General features: G+C 29.1%; 1 protein-coding gene across 2 annotated transcripts; it reads right to left on the reverse strand.

Annotated features, from left to right (window-relative positions):
* Positions 1–12,076: 12,076 nt before the first annotated feature.
* On the reverse strand, positions 12,077–18,597 carry LOC132938225 (uncharacterized). Of its 2 annotated transcripts, XM_061004929.1 has the most exons (10): positions 17,847–18,597; positions 15,243–15,456; positions 14,902–15,051; positions 14,717–14,821; positions 14,447–14,590; positions 14,130–14,231; positions 13,914–14,033; positions 12,921–13,195; positions 12,648–12,807; positions 12,077–12,496 (listed from the first exon to the last, which is right to left on the reverse strand). In XM_061004929.1, the coding sequence occupies exons 2-10, from the start codon at positions 15,442–15,444 to the stop codon at positions 12,366–12,368; spliced, it is 1,389 nt and encodes a 462-aa protein (XP_060860912.1). In that variant the 5' UTR covers positions 15,445–15,456; positions 17,847–18,597; the 3' UTR covers positions 12,077–12,365. The 2 variants fall into 2 exon arrangements, with proteins under 2 accessions (XP_060860912.1, XP_060860911.1); XM_061004928.1 differs by lacking the exons at positions 12,077–12,496; positions 12,648–12,807; positions 12,921–13,195; ... (3 more) ...; positions 14,717–14,821; positions 14,902–15,051 and having other exon boundaries at positions 15,444–17,902; positions 18,016–18,597.
* Between the last annotated feature and the right edge of the window lie 808 nt (positions 18,598–19,405).

Below are 19,405 nucleotides of genomic sequence, written 5' to 3' on the forward strand. Positions count from 1 at the left end.
CGACACTCATCATGAACAACGCCCTCACACTAACCAAATAGTATATACATATAATATATAGGTATTATAAAACTATAGTAGAGAGAGAGAGAGAGAGAGAGAGAGAGAGAGAGAGAGAGAGAAATGCCTTTATTCAATTTTACAGTTTTCTATTATAATTCTCATTCCTGCATGTAATACAAATTCAGTCACGACGTTGGCGTATTACCACTGTAGTGCAGTAACGCGGTACCTACAAGTAAAAATATACAGCCAAAAAGGGTGCGTGAGTGTTTTTCTGGACATCACACGACGATCTCACAAAACAAAACAACAGCAAAAAGAAAAAAATAATGAAAAAAATCAATGTTATGCTCAAAACAAGACTATAAAATGAACCGTATACACAAACACGCCGAACAACGATCCCGTTAGGTAGGTATACGTTTTCGGGAGAAAAAAACCGAATTGTTTTCAACAACAAAACCGAACGGCAAAAAAACAATTTTTTTTCCCGAGTCTCTGTTCTGGCCATATTATACAATAACGGTATCTGCGGACGATCGGAGGAGCAAAAAATATGAATATTCGATAATATTATATACATGCAGGTAATATACTGTAATATCGTCGCCCCGGATATGGGAAACGAAATCGACCGTCTTCAGTCAACGGCCGCACGACAGAGTACACGGACCAAGTGCGATCTGCTAGTATTAGAATATTATTGTAATACATTTTGTCTTATCGTTACATCAACTCGACGTACTATATCACATCTGTCTCGCATGGTACTCGGCGCAATCGTAATGTCTGTCGCATTGTTAAGTTTCGCACAGGTGTAAGTACCTACAGGTACTTACACGATACTCTGTAGTAGGTACCTACATCGTCGTTATAATATTGTACTCCGCGTTACCACGTCAGCAACCACATTCCGTCTCGCCGCAGCCGTTAAACGATATTTTGAAAAGAATAATTTCGATCTTCAACTTGGATCCTGTGACTACACATAGTAGCTTCGGTAGCGTAGGTGATAATGTTTTTTGACGCACGCACACAACCATACATATGCATCAGGAGACCGTTACTACCGTAGGTGAACGCGTATTTGTATATTATATACGTAGACGACCGACGGCCAGCACGGTAGTAGACACACAATGCAGGTATGACATGAACATGATATATTATCGTTATAAAAATGACGTTACCATATACCAAAACCATATAATAGATGATTTACCCGTGTGTGCACGGGGCGCTCTGTTTGCCCGCGTTTTTCGTGCCGCCTTCGGTAAATATTGGTCCCGCGCGAGTGACGAATAAATCGGGAGCGTACAAACATATGTTAAAGAATACGATATATTATTATTATAAGTCATTGTACACACACATACAGCAATATATTATAATAACGGATATAGGTAGGCTTCGAGTGTGATTTGGTTTATTTTTTTTTAGTTTTCTTAATTATACGTTCGTCGGTTGGAAAGAGATTCGATGCGCGGGGCTGTCGTGCATTGTGATATTATACCCAGTCGTTTTACGCAGTGTTTTAGTATATCCTATTTTATAATCAATGACGGAATATAATTTGTAATTCCAGCGCGTATATTTACCGCGGCGCGTACATAATTCGTTCATTTATATTCAAATTATCACGTGAAACAGCGTGCACATAATATACATATTAAACCGATTTAATATTATATAAATATATACCCGATTTTAATCCCGGACTCATGAGAATAATCATCCGACTCCGTAGGCCACGACGGGGCGAGAAGGGCGGGTCGAAGAATTTCCTAATTTATCGACGACGACGCGATGCTGCGACAGGTACCTATATATATATATAAATATACGAACTCCGCAGCAGCTTCAATAACATTGGTCTCGGGCGCGAAAGAGGGGAAACCAGAAAATCCACCGCCGCGTATCCTATCGGAGCGATTAACATAACAATGGGGTTGGGAACGACTAAAATATATATTGTTATATGACTGCAGTGATGATTTGGAGAGAGGGGCGGGGTAAAAGAACGGAAAACACAGGAAATTCCCGCGCAGAAAATTGCCGGAAGGAACTGCAGGGGAAAAATGCGTGCGTGGCAAAAGGTTTTGCGTGGGAAGTCGTATATATATATATTATACTAAGGGTATTTTGTATTCAGCAGTGCGCCACCCCTGCACCAACACCACCACACATATTATTATATATTTACGGCGTGTACGGCGCACTGACGTGTGTATCACTGATGGCCGGCGGTGAATACCAAAAACTGCTGCTTTATGTAAATTCCGAGCGAGGGAAAAAAGATTTCTCGCGAGGGATTTGAATACAAAAATAGGAATATAAAAAAAGGGCGCACCCGCTTTTAACGCGATTGCGTTATTTATTGTTTTTTTTCTCTCTGCCGTTTTCACGACTCTGCGCAGAGCAATGTATAGGAATACACTATGCGTATTATATAATACTGTACAGCTGTACTATGTAGGATGTGTATTATATTTATTATTTTTTTTCCGTCCAATAGCCATACTTTGTACAATATTATACAATATGCATATATACCGCGGTAGAGTGCAATGGCGTTCCCGATTAAACGCCATTTTTCATTAGCACAGCGCGTGTTATAAACTTTCCGGTTAGATACGATTAAAATATTACACGATTTATGGTAGGTAGTAGGTAAATTATTCGACCGCAAGTTCACGAAACGAATTATTACAAACAAACATGCTTTTTTGCAGTAAAACAGAAAATATTAATCTCTGTTTTATTTTTTCGGGGTCATTATATTATATTATATAGAACGAGGAAAAACACAGGCATCTATTATAGTGCGCGTGTTATGTTCTTGCTGTTCTATAAGTGATTAGTTAGGCCGAAAATGAACGCAAATATAAACGTAATAAAATGATAAATAGGTACCTATAGTAACCTACATATACTATTAATGTCTTCGATAAATGTACATTTCGAATACCTCATATACAAATCCGAAAAAAAAGTGCGATAATTTATCAAAAATATGCAGGGGCCTATATACACATGTATATGTGTATTCGAATACATTTATATATTTACAGCCGAATATTTAATAGTTATTTTAATTTCTGATATAAAGCAATGGTGTATCGTGCTAATAATTAGGCCTAGACCAGATTGTCTCTATATTATGAAACTATGTTCTATACCTAGAGGCTAAAAAAAAAAACATTAATTTTAATTGAATCATACTTTTGAAAAGACTAACAATAACGGTATTGGCAATGATCTCGTTGAATAAAAATCTAAATAATTCACTATTAAAATGTGTAGTCTATATAATAACGTATATATAATATGAATTATATATTAAGAAGGTACCATAAATATTATAATCGATGTCACGCAATATTTATTCTATATTTTTTCGTGTATATATAGGAATGTGCAGCTGCATGCGCCATGCATATATCCGTCCACGCATATTATTATAAAATACCGGGAACCTATACTTAATATTACGGACTAAAATTGTTTTTTAAACCGAAAAATGAATATAAATTACGCGTTTCATAACCTGAGCCAAAAGTTAAACGCGGGTAGTAATTTGTATTTGTTATTATTATTTATTTTTCTCTTTACCGTTATGCCGCTGTCCACATATTAGTTTACCGCATGCAGTGCGTGTATACCTAAATATATATAATATACAAACATGAGGTATGTGTACAGTGTACACAGCTACCTATTTTGGGCCATATAATATACGGTGAAAACAAATATTTTAATGTCAAAATATCGTACGACCTCCGCCGCTGATCGTATTCGTGTTTTTATATTATTATAGGTATGTGCATGTCTATACTCACAATATAATTATTATACCGTCGTACTTAACTGATTCTCATCGTAAAACCGGTGCCTCCCTCGATATGTTTTCGCGATAATTAACGTCATCGGATGGCACCGATTTGCCGGTAACATATTATGACGATATTATATTCGTTGTTCGTTCGTGCATGGAATAACAAGCAATAACGAACAGAGATGAAAAAACATTTTCAAATTCCAACGGATTTACCTATACCTAATGTATATTATACGCAATATTATATCGATAAGCCTGTAGTGTAACAACTGCTGTGGGTTTCCACATTTTCAATGGAAGGTATAGATGTACTTTAGACATTTTTGAACGAAAAACCATTTTGTTTTAATCATGGCATATGTAAGTGATGTGATCAGTAGTGGTGCAAACAATAATTGTTATTCATGTCAGTTGTAACTGTGTAGTTATTCACCAAAACGTCATTCAGTATGAAAACTGACAACTATACCCACTGCCCGGTATCCACACACCAATATTTGTCTGGGACATTTGTCCCGAAAATTCTCGGTCGTGACGCCACTGGATGTGATGCATTTGTTGATGTATATAGGTACACGCGGTCCGTTTGTGGAGTTTATTCTGTCAGAATGAATCGGTCGACGAGCACACGCTATATATTATAATATTTTAGCAGACCATATACGTTGACACGGCGGTATAAAACGTGCACCGCACATTATTTATACCTAGGTATTTTAATAATATTCCGTATACGAAATCGGTGGGTGAAAACAATTTTCCCGCGTCGTTCGGTCTTTCGCGTCTCTCCCCCGCGGTACAGCCGTGTGCACGCGCATTCACTCATTATACAATATAATATTGTAATAGCACACATAATCGTATAAGTACAATAATAAAATATTACATTGGTACAGAAGGTGTCTAATAGGGCGTACACGTGTAAAACCGTGAGTTTTATACATTGTCGTGTTTGCTGGACGAGAAGAAAAAACTTTTGACACATACAACGCTTTGTACGCTTGTATGTAACGTGAGGCGTTTAAAGATGTCGGTAAATAATATATTATATTATAATATGTATGTATATGCGTGCGCGGCACGGGCTACTGATTCGCGTAGGTACACATTATAATGCTATAAGTTGTGTAACGAATACAATTGTCGCTTATTATATTTAATACATCGCGACAATAGAATTATAATAAAACGGTATACGCAAACGACCAGAAAAAAGCATTCGAATTACCGCGAAACGCGTGTGAAATAACTCTCGTATATACATTGTCGCGCGCGTATAATGCGTATTATAATATACCATATAATATATATATTATTATATTACAATATAATAATATATATATTATTTTATTACAATATACCATTGTACAAATCCATGACTTCTGCATATAGGTATATTACTAAAAAAAAGGTAAATATAGGTGCACGAAAATATGACATATAATAATACTATGTATCTACCCCGAAAAAATGATGCTTACCATTATTTATATACGCAGTGCGTATATTATACATATATTATATACCAGATACATATTATTATCATATCGTACTTCTATGCGTTAAGTATAATTTTATCTCTTTTTCCGCCCCGACAGAGATCGTGAGACCGACCCGAGAATATGATGGCAGCCGTGCAGGTTATTACAATATGTACGACATATTTTATACTTTTACACGCCTTTTAATATATGAACATTTATATAGGCATGAGCCGACTATGGTGTCAGGTGTATCGCGCGAGATCGTCAGCCTATTTCCTTAATTTTAGTTTTTTTTTTTTTAAATTACATTCACCTCAGAGTCACCTTCACTTACCTAATTCAAAATGGCCAAATAAAAGGGATAGCAAAATAGGCGATCGCCAACGGACCAAGAAAAATTTGTCCAGAAAATTAAAATTTAATTCATATAATAACATTAATAAAAATAAAACAATTATGATATTCGCTGTCACTATTATGCAGATATTCTTTCAATTATATTGTTTTACTACATATTATTATATGGTTAAATTGATAATAATTTCGAATATTGATATAATAAATTAACAGAATTACATCATAGGATACAAATAATACCTACTTATATATTGTCCAATATTATTATAAAAACTTAAAATATTGTACAAATATTAAAATGTATTCTTTATCTGCAACAAGTTATACATATATGACCGTTAAAGAGCATATAAGATTAACATAGTTTTAATGAATATATAATGCATTTTCAAAGGTGTATGAACGTGTGACGCGTAATCTTTTAGTGTTTAAATGATAATAATATAATAATGGTCCTTTAATATCGTTAATATAGCCCTATATAGGCCCATTTAAATAAAAATTGAAAATATGTTAAAATTTTAAGCCTCGTTAAGTAAATTATGGCTTTAGAAAATTAATTTTTGACATCTTATAGAATAAGAATATATTTTATTTTTGTCGTACAAAATGGTACCTAGGTATATTATGAATTTCATTAAAACTAATTAAAAAGTGCATCATAATATGATGTGCAGTTACAAAAATTAATAAATACAATTATAAGTATTTGAATTATAATACAATTTGGTTTTCTATACAATTGGAATGTTTTAAATTTTTTCTACTGATATATAGTAGTATATACACTCTGACACTCATGATTACGATAATTTACTGTATTGTATGTGGCTCTCGAAAAAAATATCAGTTGGATCGTTTGCTGCTGCAAACACATAGTACACCAGGTATATACGCTCTACCCCATACCAACGATTTATTATATACTCACAGTAAGCACAATTTATTAGTGTCGTGATTCACACGATATTATAAACAATATAATTTTAAAAAATATGTTACTAATTCACCTAAAAGCTGCGATTTGGTCCCCGTTTCGTTTTATTTGTAAAATCCGTTTCATTGTGCCATGGTACCACGTGGAACCAATAATTGGCTGTTGCCTGTTGTCGTGTCAACGAACAAAATGCGTTTATATAATAATATTATTCAAACCGTGCGTGTAAAAATACGCCATTAAATAATGTATATAATTTTGCGAAATACATTTTAATTTTAATTTCGATAATACACCGTGTTTTGTATAATGAATACAGCGAAATTTGCGTTTTATTTAGAATTAATCAATCACCCTATATATACCACCATTGTCCATTACATAATATTCATATAGTTAAATATAATATTGTACCTATACCTATGTTTGTATTTAATTATACTACTATATAACTAATTTCGTTTGAGTTTCCTATGAGATTGATGAAGTGTGAAGGTTTGCATGATTAAAATAATTTATAAAATATAATATGCTTCATCAAGAACGGATTTGGGGTTTAATCACTATTGTGAGCATATAGATCGAAACGTATATACCTATACGTATGACGGAATATCATTCAATAATTTACGAAGAGCACTCGCCATGTTTAAGACCATTAATTCGATTTGATGTTTGATTATTTTTATAATTTACCCATCCGAATTGGAGAACATAATATAATATAGGATCAAATTAATTTTACTGTTCTATAAAAGATTTATAAATTATAAATTTAGGTTTTGGGACTGGTTGACGTGTAATGTGAATTTAAGATTATTTCTATAATATTCACATGAGTATTTTTTATATTATTGTTTGCACTTTGAATAAACTTATAAAAATACTTGCGTATTATATTATCTATATAATATAATATACTGTACGAGAAAATTGCTTTTGAAAATACCATTCAGGTCAACCTATATAAGAAAACATGATGTAAAAAATGACTTACAGTATATTATACATATATAAATATTATAGCAAAAATTGTTTATTTATTTATGTAACATATTAAAGTATTTTATACGAAAACGATAATTTATTCCAATCTCACGTGGAGTGTAGTTTTTACGTAGAAACAAGTAACAACTCTATATAATATATACTAGATGATGGAAATCATTACATTTGATATATTATTATATTCTTTTTTCGAATTTATACCGCGCGGTTGCAATAATTTTCGTAATTGGAAAATATTTTTACGACGCAGCTGCACGTTTTCCTTTTTGTTTCGATATCATTGTTATTGTCATATTTTTGGTTTTATACTGTCTAGTTTTTGTGAAATCGCGATTACATTGAAATTTACGACGTTTTTTATAGGGTAAAAGTTATAGAAAAAGACGTGGTATATCTGAACCCAAAATATAACTTAAATGTATTCAAAATTCTTGAAAATTAAAAAAAAAAAAAATAATGATACATTTTTACAAAAAAAGTTATAGTAAATATTAACACGAGAAAAGAACTTAATATATAGTATATACTGTCCAAAATCAAATGAATTACTTAAATAGTTATGCTAATTTTCTTTACATCATGATATAATAATTTGAAATCGTAAATTTGTTGACCTGCAAATGTTTAAATATCCATAATTTATTTTGCTTAAATATTCAAAGTTATATGTATTTTTAAAATATATTAATTTATACTTGAGGTATTTCTTGAAAAGTCCCTATTATATACTTAATATATAGGTATAGTAATATTATGCTCGATGAAAATTAATAATAATATAGTTGGTATTAATTAATTTACTTAAATAAGTCCTGTAGCTACCGCATTTTAATACTTTTAAATATTAAGTAACAATAAAAAAGAGCTCAAATAAAAGCACACAGGATTCTTTCTAATTTTGAAGAAATTGAAGAAATTTCAAAGAAAAAACGTTATGTTGACTGTGACATAAATAAATTATTGATGTACAGCACTGTAGATATAGCAAGTATACAAATATATAGGTACCATAGTACAGCTTGTATATACTACTAGTTATACAGTTGTAATATTCTATGATTTTATACATATTATGTAACTTACAAACATGTACTGACAGTATTGGATTGGATGATAGATAACCTACTGATGCTACGGGGTAGGTGCATTTATACGCGACCGATCGAGATCGTGTGAGATCATGTGTTTGTGTGTGTGTGTGTGCGCGAGGGGAGTGACGGATACATTCGGAATTTATTGCACTAGCGCAATGCGTTGTAAAAACCCATAGAATAATAATTTCGGAAGTATAGCTAATGAAAACCACTCTCTAAAACTCGGTCGTATGTATACATGTGTACGCGTATATATGGTTTTTATATTTATGTACAATGTATATATAGGGCGGTAAAGAGCAAAAAATAAAAAATAAATGCCAACGAGAAACTTTGGTCCGTTAACCAGTTATATGTATATAATGCCACAGAGTTCATATAATATAATATTTGCTCGGAGTAAATCAAACGACTTCCACACGCAGCTATATAATTTGTCGCACACACACACACACACACACATACACGTCCTCCGCCATTTTATATTGGCTCTCATTATGTCGTCGAATAGTTTCCGACTTTATATGCGCCGCTCACACGCGTTCGGGCATCTTATATTTTTTATTCGATCAATTCCGAAGATGTTTGCAATATTCTCCGGAACAACTTTAGACATAAATATTGTCGTATTATTTATATATATGTATGCGCTCCGTCCTTGCGACATTTTAAGTTCGACTATATATATATATATGTATGTATATAATTTATGAGCGCAAAGTTATATATACTCGTATGTTATTATATGGAGTCGTTCGCTATATACACTATATACATATTATATTATATCATATACATATGATAATATTGTGTATGTTATATCGATTTTTGTCATTTATTTATTTTATTTATTATATGAGTTCGAGGGCTGCAAAAATTTATCGCGTTGTATACGTGCATACTATAATATTATCATGTATATATTATATTACGCGTATAGCGCAAGATCGTCTTCGTCGCGACTCGCGGTGTGTGCAGAGACGGCTAAGGTATACTATACGCGATCCGTATATATAGACATAAATAGGTACAAATATATATATAATATATATATAGGTACTTACACATATATTATAATATATTAGGAATCGATTTTTACATCGACGATCGTATATATATATTAGAGACGATGAAAAAACAGTAGGTAATAATAGTAATAATATTAAAAACTAAAAAGGGAACCACGGCGTACCTAATGATGCCGGTTTCGAATTCGAATGATATAATATATTGTGTATGTAGACGGCTGCGTGTGGGGGCGTACCTATATTATATTATATTAAGTGAAAAAAAAAATGTCTCGAGAGGGATACAAAATGCGTATAATATTAAGACCTATATATATGTATATTATAATCGTCGCGACGAGTGTGAGAATTTCGATATGTACGAAACCCGGCGTGGTTATATATCCCAATTAGAAGGGTTTTAAAAACGTGAGACTATACGTATAATATATTATATACATGCTGTGGTATTTATAAATAAATGAAGGGTTCGAAATTTACGGATTATGTATAGGTATATATTGTATTTTAAGTATACACATGCACGACGGTGTTTGTTCGTTATACGACCTTTTCTCAAATACACACATTGTTCTAATATATTTTACATATATATATGGCGTATAATACGAGTTAAAACCGTGTATATACGTGAATAGAAAGAACTACGTTAATTAGGTTTAAAGGATTTTGTATTTTTACATATTTTATACACAATAAATAAAATGGAGAAAAAAACGGATGTCGACATCCCGACGATAATGATCGCCTATATAGGCGACCACGCACGTCATCAGTCACATATCACATATGTGTGTATGTATATATGAATAGAATAGTAGATATATTTATTTGTTATACCCATATTATAAGTTCACACGTATAAATATATATGATATAATTATGTGAATCGTATGTATATATAAGTTTTCGTTGAACCAGCATGGAGTATATACAAATAATAATATAATAATATATTTGCCAAATTTCCAACTATATCATATAACTAATATAATATATAATATTTTGTAAGTTTAAATGGGAATTCGTCGTACACGGACACATTTATAATATTGTAGCAATATATTATCAAGAAAACGATACCCTATACAATAATACAATATACATACTATACCTACGCCGCCGCGGTATACGATTTTCGACGCGGTTTCAAACGAAAAAAATATCAGAAGAAAAATTGCGGCGGCGATACGGTTGGAAGCCGACGGACCGTGATAGCTATAATATATTATACAATATATAATACACAAAAAAAAATGTTATATTTTATGCGTATATATTGTGTATACGTATGTATATAGCATATATAATTATAACAATAAAAAATATATACATGATACGTATATATATATATTATATAGTTCATGGAAACCATTTGTGTGCGGTTTACAACTGGTTCGTATGTGGATATATATCGCACGTGGTTTTTACGCGTACAAAAATATTCGGCGGCGATTCGACCGTGTTTGGAGCTGTATAATAGTCCCACACAACATACATATATTTATTTTGTGTACAATAAATATTTGATAAAAAATCTTGATGAATAATAAATATTTAATTTTTATTGATTAAAAATTTTTAAATATTTTATCAATATTTAATAAACTACGTTTGAACCATTTGGAGTTTTGCAATAAATATTTCTAAACAAATATTTAATTGTTATTATCGACTAATGTTCATTAAAAATTAAAAATTAAACAATTAATAGAGATTTATTTTTAATCAACAATAACTATATTATTCCAAATTAATAAAAATAAAAAAATAATTTTCTTGAAGCTACTATACTTTTATTATTAAAATCTAAAATTTTAACTATATCATATAAATTATCTACATGGTCAAATATATAATAGGCAAAATATTAGGTAAAATAAAATGAAGTCATTTAACACATTTTATGTATGTGAAACTATTTATTTTCATACAAATATTAGTATAACTAGGTATATTGTTATTTTGTATAGTACATAATAATATAAATAGGTATTATGATATAAATAAACATAATATATTATAATATATCATTTACCTTTTTTTAAGTCATATGAATCATTATAAATAATATATATATTATTTTGAATTATATAAAACAAAATATAATTAACTTTAATCATAGCAAGCTTGTGCGAATTTGATTACATAATACATTACATATCAAAACAAAAAAAAATTTCAACTATTAAAAAAGCAAATTTAAAATATTTTTAAATTTATCACAGCTTGTGAGAATGTGTAATACTACATAAATAATATATATATACTTGTATATTAATTTAAATTATACAAACAAAATAGTTTTAAATTTAATCATAGCTTATGAGAATCTTATTACATAAATAACACATACATATTGTATATAATATATATTATTATATATTATTTATAATATTATAGGTATAAAACAAAATATTTTTAAATTTAATCACATCTTGTGAGAATATGTTACTACCTAAATAATATATATGTTATATTAATTTAAATTATATAAAATAAAATATTTTTAAATTTTATCACAGCTTGTGAGAATTTTATTAAATAATATATTAAGTAGATATATATCAAAACAAAAAAAAAAAATTAAATTCTTCAACTATTAAAAAAAGCAATTTAAGAAGAGAAATTATTCTTATCAGAAATTCTTTTTAAATTAAACGGGGCTTGAGCGAGAACATATTTGATGATATCCTCCATTTCATTTTGAGATGAATGTTTAAATTTATTTTGCTTCTTGACAGCATCTAAAAAATATTTAAAATGAATAATTATGGGTACCAAATATATTTAGGATGTTTGGGTATTTTAGCTCTATAAAGCTGCAAAATCTCATTATTTCTGATTATAATAATATTAATAACTATATTATATAATAGTAATACAATTATATCATACCGAAAATCACAGAAGTACAACCCAGACTGCAAAATTTTTTTTTGCCTTTTTTACCGGTGTATGAGAAATCTTTTAATAATTCGTCTTTAAATAATTTTCCCATCACCCGTTTGACCATTGCCTTGACATGTTTACCGCCGATGTATGAAAGTTCATTTACCTAAAAAATTAGTATACATACAAATAAAAGGAACATTTTCTTTATACATAGTACATTAGTACTAAATACATTAAAATACCGGTTACCCAACAGCATATTATATAATTTCTTACCAACTGAGTACGAAATTCCTTACTGCCAGAAATTTTTTCTTCAAAGATTTCAAGATCAATTATATTGTCAAGAGGTATATTGAAATCTTTATCAATTAAAGAAGATGATTCATTGTTGTTAATATTGGAAATGTCATATGATGGAATATTTTCAAGTCTAGTTTCTATTATCTCCAGTCTTTGGGCCATATCTCTTTGGTTATTTACTGCTCGCTTTAATTCAAATTTTAAAAATGAAAGCCTATGAAGCACTTCTTTTTCAAATTCTGTAGTTCCTGATCAAAATAAAAAAAATATTATCGATTTACATATTTTTAATATTTTTAATATATTGTTAGGTATTATTTTGCATATACAAATATATTTATTATTAGTGATAAAAAATGAATTAATATTGAAAAATACTAAAATGTAGCAGGTGTATATTATATAGCAGGTTATATATATAATTATATATTTGTTATAGTATCCCATAAATATTAATTAATTTAATAATTATAATTAACATATTGCATAAAATATATAAGATTACCATAACTTTAATTGTGCACAATAATTATATTAATAATATAAATAATTTAATATATTAAATACAATAAAATAAAAATCCAGTTTAAAATGCTTATTTTAGTATAGTTTTGTAAATTGTTGTACATAACCCTATAGATATTCAAAATGTAGAGTAATAATAAATGTAAGTTTTAATTTACTTTAACCAAATTTATATGGTATATATTATATAATTATATATTATTATCATAATTCATAGCAAAAATCAAGTAATGGGAGCTTTGGTGATTGTATAAGAAATAAAACTATAGTTACCTATATGAAAGTTTCATTTCAATATAACTATATCCTATATTTGACACAATAATATGCATTAACTAAAATAAATGGTTAACTATTATATATTATTATGTGCAGTTAAAGTATTAAGTAATAATGAAATGGATGTTTTACAATTAATATTATTTTATTTATTACACTAACCCTTTGAAACTGATACAGAATTAGAAATTTCTGGAGTTCTGGTTGATTGTAATTGATTGCTGGCATATTGAGGTGTCTCGGCTAGGTGTCTCTGCATAACTTCTGAGCTTCCATTATCAGCTATTATATCGTATTAGAAATATTAACTTTTTTCATTGTTTATATATATAGGTTATATATATAGGTAGTTAAAATAAAATTGCATGAAGAAATTACCAATTTCGAGATCAGTTGATTTTATCTCATCATTGATAGTTTCAATACCTTTATTATTTAAGTTTTTATCAAGATAATCATGTTCAAGATTTGTCTGATCAACTATATAAAAAATAAATATATAAAATGATATATTTTTGCTATAACTACAGGCTAAAATTCTTACCATAGAAAAATTATAGAAGCTACAACCACTTAATGTAAAAAAAAAACAATGACAACAATATATATATTATCAATAGATAAAACAATATTTGATTTGCCTGCCCATCATACTACTATACAAATTATATATGAAATTATTTTAAAACATTTACCCATATAATTTTTGTTCTTGGAGGTATCATGAATAGATGTATTATTATCAGTAAAAGATAATTGTTTCACAATTGATTGCTTTGAAGCATAACGACCATCTGCAGATTTTGTAAGAGTACTATTAGCTTGTAGATTTTTCAGCACTTCATAAATTAAATATAAATAAACCATATTTAAGTAATTAAACATATTAACAATGAAAGTTATTAGATATAATTTTACTGGCTAATAAAAATATGATATATATATACATATATTATATAACATACATTTCACTTTTTTTGGAGATGGTGACCATCCGTTTAGTAATGTTCTTATTGTACCTTTTTTGCCACCTTTGATGTTCTCATCACTACAGTTACCATCATCAGACTCTAAGTTAAAAAATAATAGTCTAAGTATATAGATTTGATCATATAACATATGTTTATATTTTTATGATATATATAGGTACCTGAAAATATAGGACACAAGGTTGAAACATTTGATACTGCCGTTTTATCAGTTCTTCGTTTGGATTTCAATAAAACATCATCATCAGTAGATGAAATGTACATGTTAGTTAATCCTTTTTTTACCATTTTCCGAGCTTTATATAATGAATCTGAAATATTATGATATATGTTAACATGTAATAATGCATATAGTCAATAGTGTATATACTAACAATAATCAGCTACAATATATATATAACTTAAAAAGGACTTATATTATAATATGATACAGCACAACACAATGTAGCATACATAAATGTATATTAACTAAATTATATGTTACACAAATAACCTATTTTACCAGATATTTTCAAAACTTTGGCCAAATGATAACTGTATTCAACATCATTAGGAATGCTTTTTAGTTCAACACATTTTTTTAATGCATTGGCATTTTTGGTATTAGGCCATGCGCACGTGCCTTCTTTTTTTTTAAACCAGTTAGCTGGAACAGCTTCTATTGAATTGTCTTCATAAAATTCAACAACCAAATATTGAGTCATCTTTATTTTACACTATACCAAAACATACACACTATTAAATACAATTACAATAAATGACTAACATAAATTAATATAATAATAAAATATATAAACAATAAAAAATAAATATTAAATAATAAACAGGTACAAAAAAATGTATTAACATATATATCAATAAACTGTCAGTAATTCAAACATTAAATGAATGTAAAATAGGGTATGCAACATTTACATTACTATTACTAGTCAATATCATATATTTTACGAATTCAGTATTCTCAATGTCTATGGTGGAATAAAATTCTGATAAATTGTTCACCACAGCAATACCTAATTTAAGACTACTGATGGGTTTATCAAAAAAAATGCCAATAGTTTCAAAATGCTTAACTACAAAAACATTTTTTTCTGTCATAGAATCACGACATATATTAAAAACCTTAAAAATTTTAAGACCTGTTTCATCTGTGAACCCAATATAGCTGTCAGATGAAGACTTAATATTTATTTTAATATTATTTTTAAAAACTATCTGGAAATGTGGAACGGTTAAGTGCTCAAATACTGAAGGTCCATAACTGTAAGGTTTTTTATAAATTATTTTTTTTTGAGAATTCAAAACAATTGGTTGGTTAAAGAATAAAGATTCATGGTAACGTTTAATAACTTGTTCAAGTGGTTTTTCATGCTTTCGGACCATTTTTTTTAAAACTTTCATGTAATTCTCAAAAGGAAAACATGAACACTCTTCAAGCGACTTAAATTTTTTATAATCGTCAACAATGTGCAATAATCCATGCACATTATGAGAAATAAACTGAGGACCATATATTTTACTAAAATTTTCAACAAAGTATTTAATAAGTTTTTCACTGAAATTCACTAACTTGTCAGAACTACCAGGACATAAGAGAACCCTAAAACTGATGTGCAAACACAAAAAATGAAAATAACATTCATTATTTAAAATATCTTTTAAGACCACAGGTCCTGTATATAATAAAAATAATCTAAACTCAGTTGCTTTAAACCGGCAAATTTCATTTAACCCTCTACATTTTCTTGAAAAATCACTCGGTACTAAGGTATTCAATAACAATAAATGCTTTGAAATATTGTTAACACTTCGACTTGGAATACGGACATTGACAGGAGCATTTTTTGATACACCTAACCAGAGTAATAGCATCTTTTTCATAACCCCCAAACATACCAAATGCATATAGTCAAGACTGAAATCTTCAACTATATTTATACCTGGTATTTCAGTAAGTATAGAAACAGTAGAAGTGATATGGTGATCATCATCCACACGATTTAAGAAATCCGAATGAGTTCTTTTAGAAAAGTTGGTTTCCAAAAAACATGTTGTATTGTTTATACGTTCTCCTTCTATTCTACATCTTATACAGGATGAATAACCAGCGTGTCCTTTTACAGATAAAATGAAACTCTTAGCGGGGCAGTCACAACAAAAAGTATCAACTATCACAATTTTTTTACCAAACTTTGTTTGCATGCCATTTGTATACAAATCTTTAAGTTCAGACACCAAATATTTTAAATAATCATTACAAGATTGAGGTTTTTCTTTTCCCCAGTACAACCCTATAATAAATATATTATGTTGACTATAAGGATTAATAGCTGGGTATCGAGCATATCCTAAAATTGGCCAAAATGTACTTGAGGAACTTTTTGTAAGGGGTAATCCGTCAATTCCTATTACAATTTTAATTACATCATCAAAATGCACCAGCATATCACCAAGAGAATTTAAGCCATTAGAAACCCCAAAATGGTAATATAAACCAGGTGACACAATTTGAATATCATTACATTGATTAGGTTTATCTGTTTTTAATACAGTTCTAGCATCAACTGGGATATCTTTAAAACATTTATGACATTTTAATACTTTCAGTAATGAAGACAAAGAATTGAGAGTGATGTTATGAGCTACTGCCCATTTTGCTAATGATTTTAAAATACAATCTTCGTCCTCATACATATCAAACGAACAACTAATTTTAAGTTGATCATTTGTATCAAAATCCTCGTCAAAATCAGAATCTGAAGAAAATAAATCATTTTCAAATTCATTATCTGCTTCATTTAAAGAATTAATTGAAAACCCATCACATGAGATTGGACTACCTGGTAATTTAATGTCGGTAAATAGTTTATTGGCATTTGATACGGATAAATTAGTATTTTCATTGGCTAAATTATAATCTACTTCATATGATGTACTTGGTTGTAGTTCACATTCTACATTTTTATCATTGTCATACAGATAATCTACCATTTCCAGATCCTCCAAAAATCGTCTACGTTTAGTAGACCTACTAATATTTTTATTGTTTGACATACTTAGATTAATGACAGTATAGTGACAAAGACAAGAAGTTAATAATACGTACAGTCGACAGTCGTAACAGCTAGTATATCAACAGTGAAATCGGCAATAACACGGAAGCTTAATTACAAAAAAAAACAGAAGATTCATAAAATGGTTTAGTGTTAGTGCCTATCGGTACCACTATATTCATATATAATAATATTATGTATAATTTATATTATGTCACTTACCAAATCTGAAGCGTAACAACGGCGTAAACGGTTTTCGTCGTATTAATACAATAATCCGTATTCCGTACCAGACGACAGTTGTAGACAAATTAGTTGAAAATAGTGCAAGACATGGAATAATAAATAATAACTAAAAAGAAAATACGCAACTACGCGATATGGTGTGCAACGCGTACCCCGCACTTCACTCTTTATCAACAATTTCCATGTCTAAACATATAGAATAATATTGGTTTTACACACAGATAACGGTTATAAAAATATTCATTTTATCGGCGATTTTACTCGGTAACAATAATAATATAATACGCACTGGGTATGTAGCTATTATCATATTAATAGCTGGTACTAAATGATGACAGTTTTAATTGTTTACGATTTTCAATCCTTTTAGGTCGTAGCAATTTTGTAAATTATTGTACTATTGTAGTGACAGACTATAGACCACGTTCTTGAGCCATATTAAGGATATTTTTCGACATAATAATTATTAGTACTATTGAGTCGTATCAGCAGATTATACAATGTATACTGTCAGTGCATCATAGACCTGTAAGCTAACGTCCTGCCATGGTTAATCCAAACAACATAGCATATGAGCATTGAACATATAAGAGAGAAAAAAGTTTTGGGTTATATAAATAATGTTTCGGCACACAGTAACGGCCAAAACCTCTATGCGATGTCCATTAGTTTATTATAGGTCTATCGTCTAGGCAGTGCATTATGTCTTATTGAATAAGTTAATTAAAATAACGTCTTATTAGGCACTATTAGTTCTAAGTGCATTATATTAATAGTGATTGATGAATAATTCTATATTCGCTATACATATCCGCTACGTCTGCACATTCTATGAGTTTCGCATTCTATTTGTTAATATATAATATACATATATTGTCGGCGGGTGTGTAAAAGGGTATAAGTCGATTATAAGTACCTATTAATTATAACGCGTGTATATTTAAGTTCAAAATATATATCCACCAAACTATTACAGCAACTATATATGCTTTTTAATTGCAATTAGGTACATAATATTATATTATACCATAGAATATTATATGCATTATTGAGCATTCACATACATGTCAATATAAAATTATTATATACACAAAATTACAAATATCATAAAATATCATGTTCGCTCGGTTCTATATAATGTATAGTTGTAATCGCTATTATATATTATTATTTATTATTATTATAATGAAGATAAAAATAAAATTATAATATACTTTTTAAAGATAATAAATACATATTTTTTTAGGAAATGTATTTCATGTTACATTTTAAGTTGCATTCAATTTGCGATTTGCATTGAAAATAATATATATTTTATTCGATGAATAAAAAATAAAAATAGAATAATAATTATAAATATTGAATA

The sequence above is a fragment of the Metopolophium dirhodum genome, chromosome 2, assembly GCF_019925205.1.
Source record: "Metopolophium dirhodum isolate CAU chromosome 2, ASM1992520v1, whole genome shotgun sequence".
In the NCBI taxonomy this organism is placed as follows: Eukaryota; Metazoa; Arthropoda; class Insecta; order Hemiptera; family Aphididae; genus Metopolophium; species Metopolophium dirhodum.

What these genes read in the sequence shown, in the direction of transcription:
- LOC132938225 (XM_061004928.1), bottom strand. Translation starts at nt 17,794, where the DNA reads ATGTCAAACAATAAAAATATTAGTAGGTCTACTAAACGTAGACGATTT.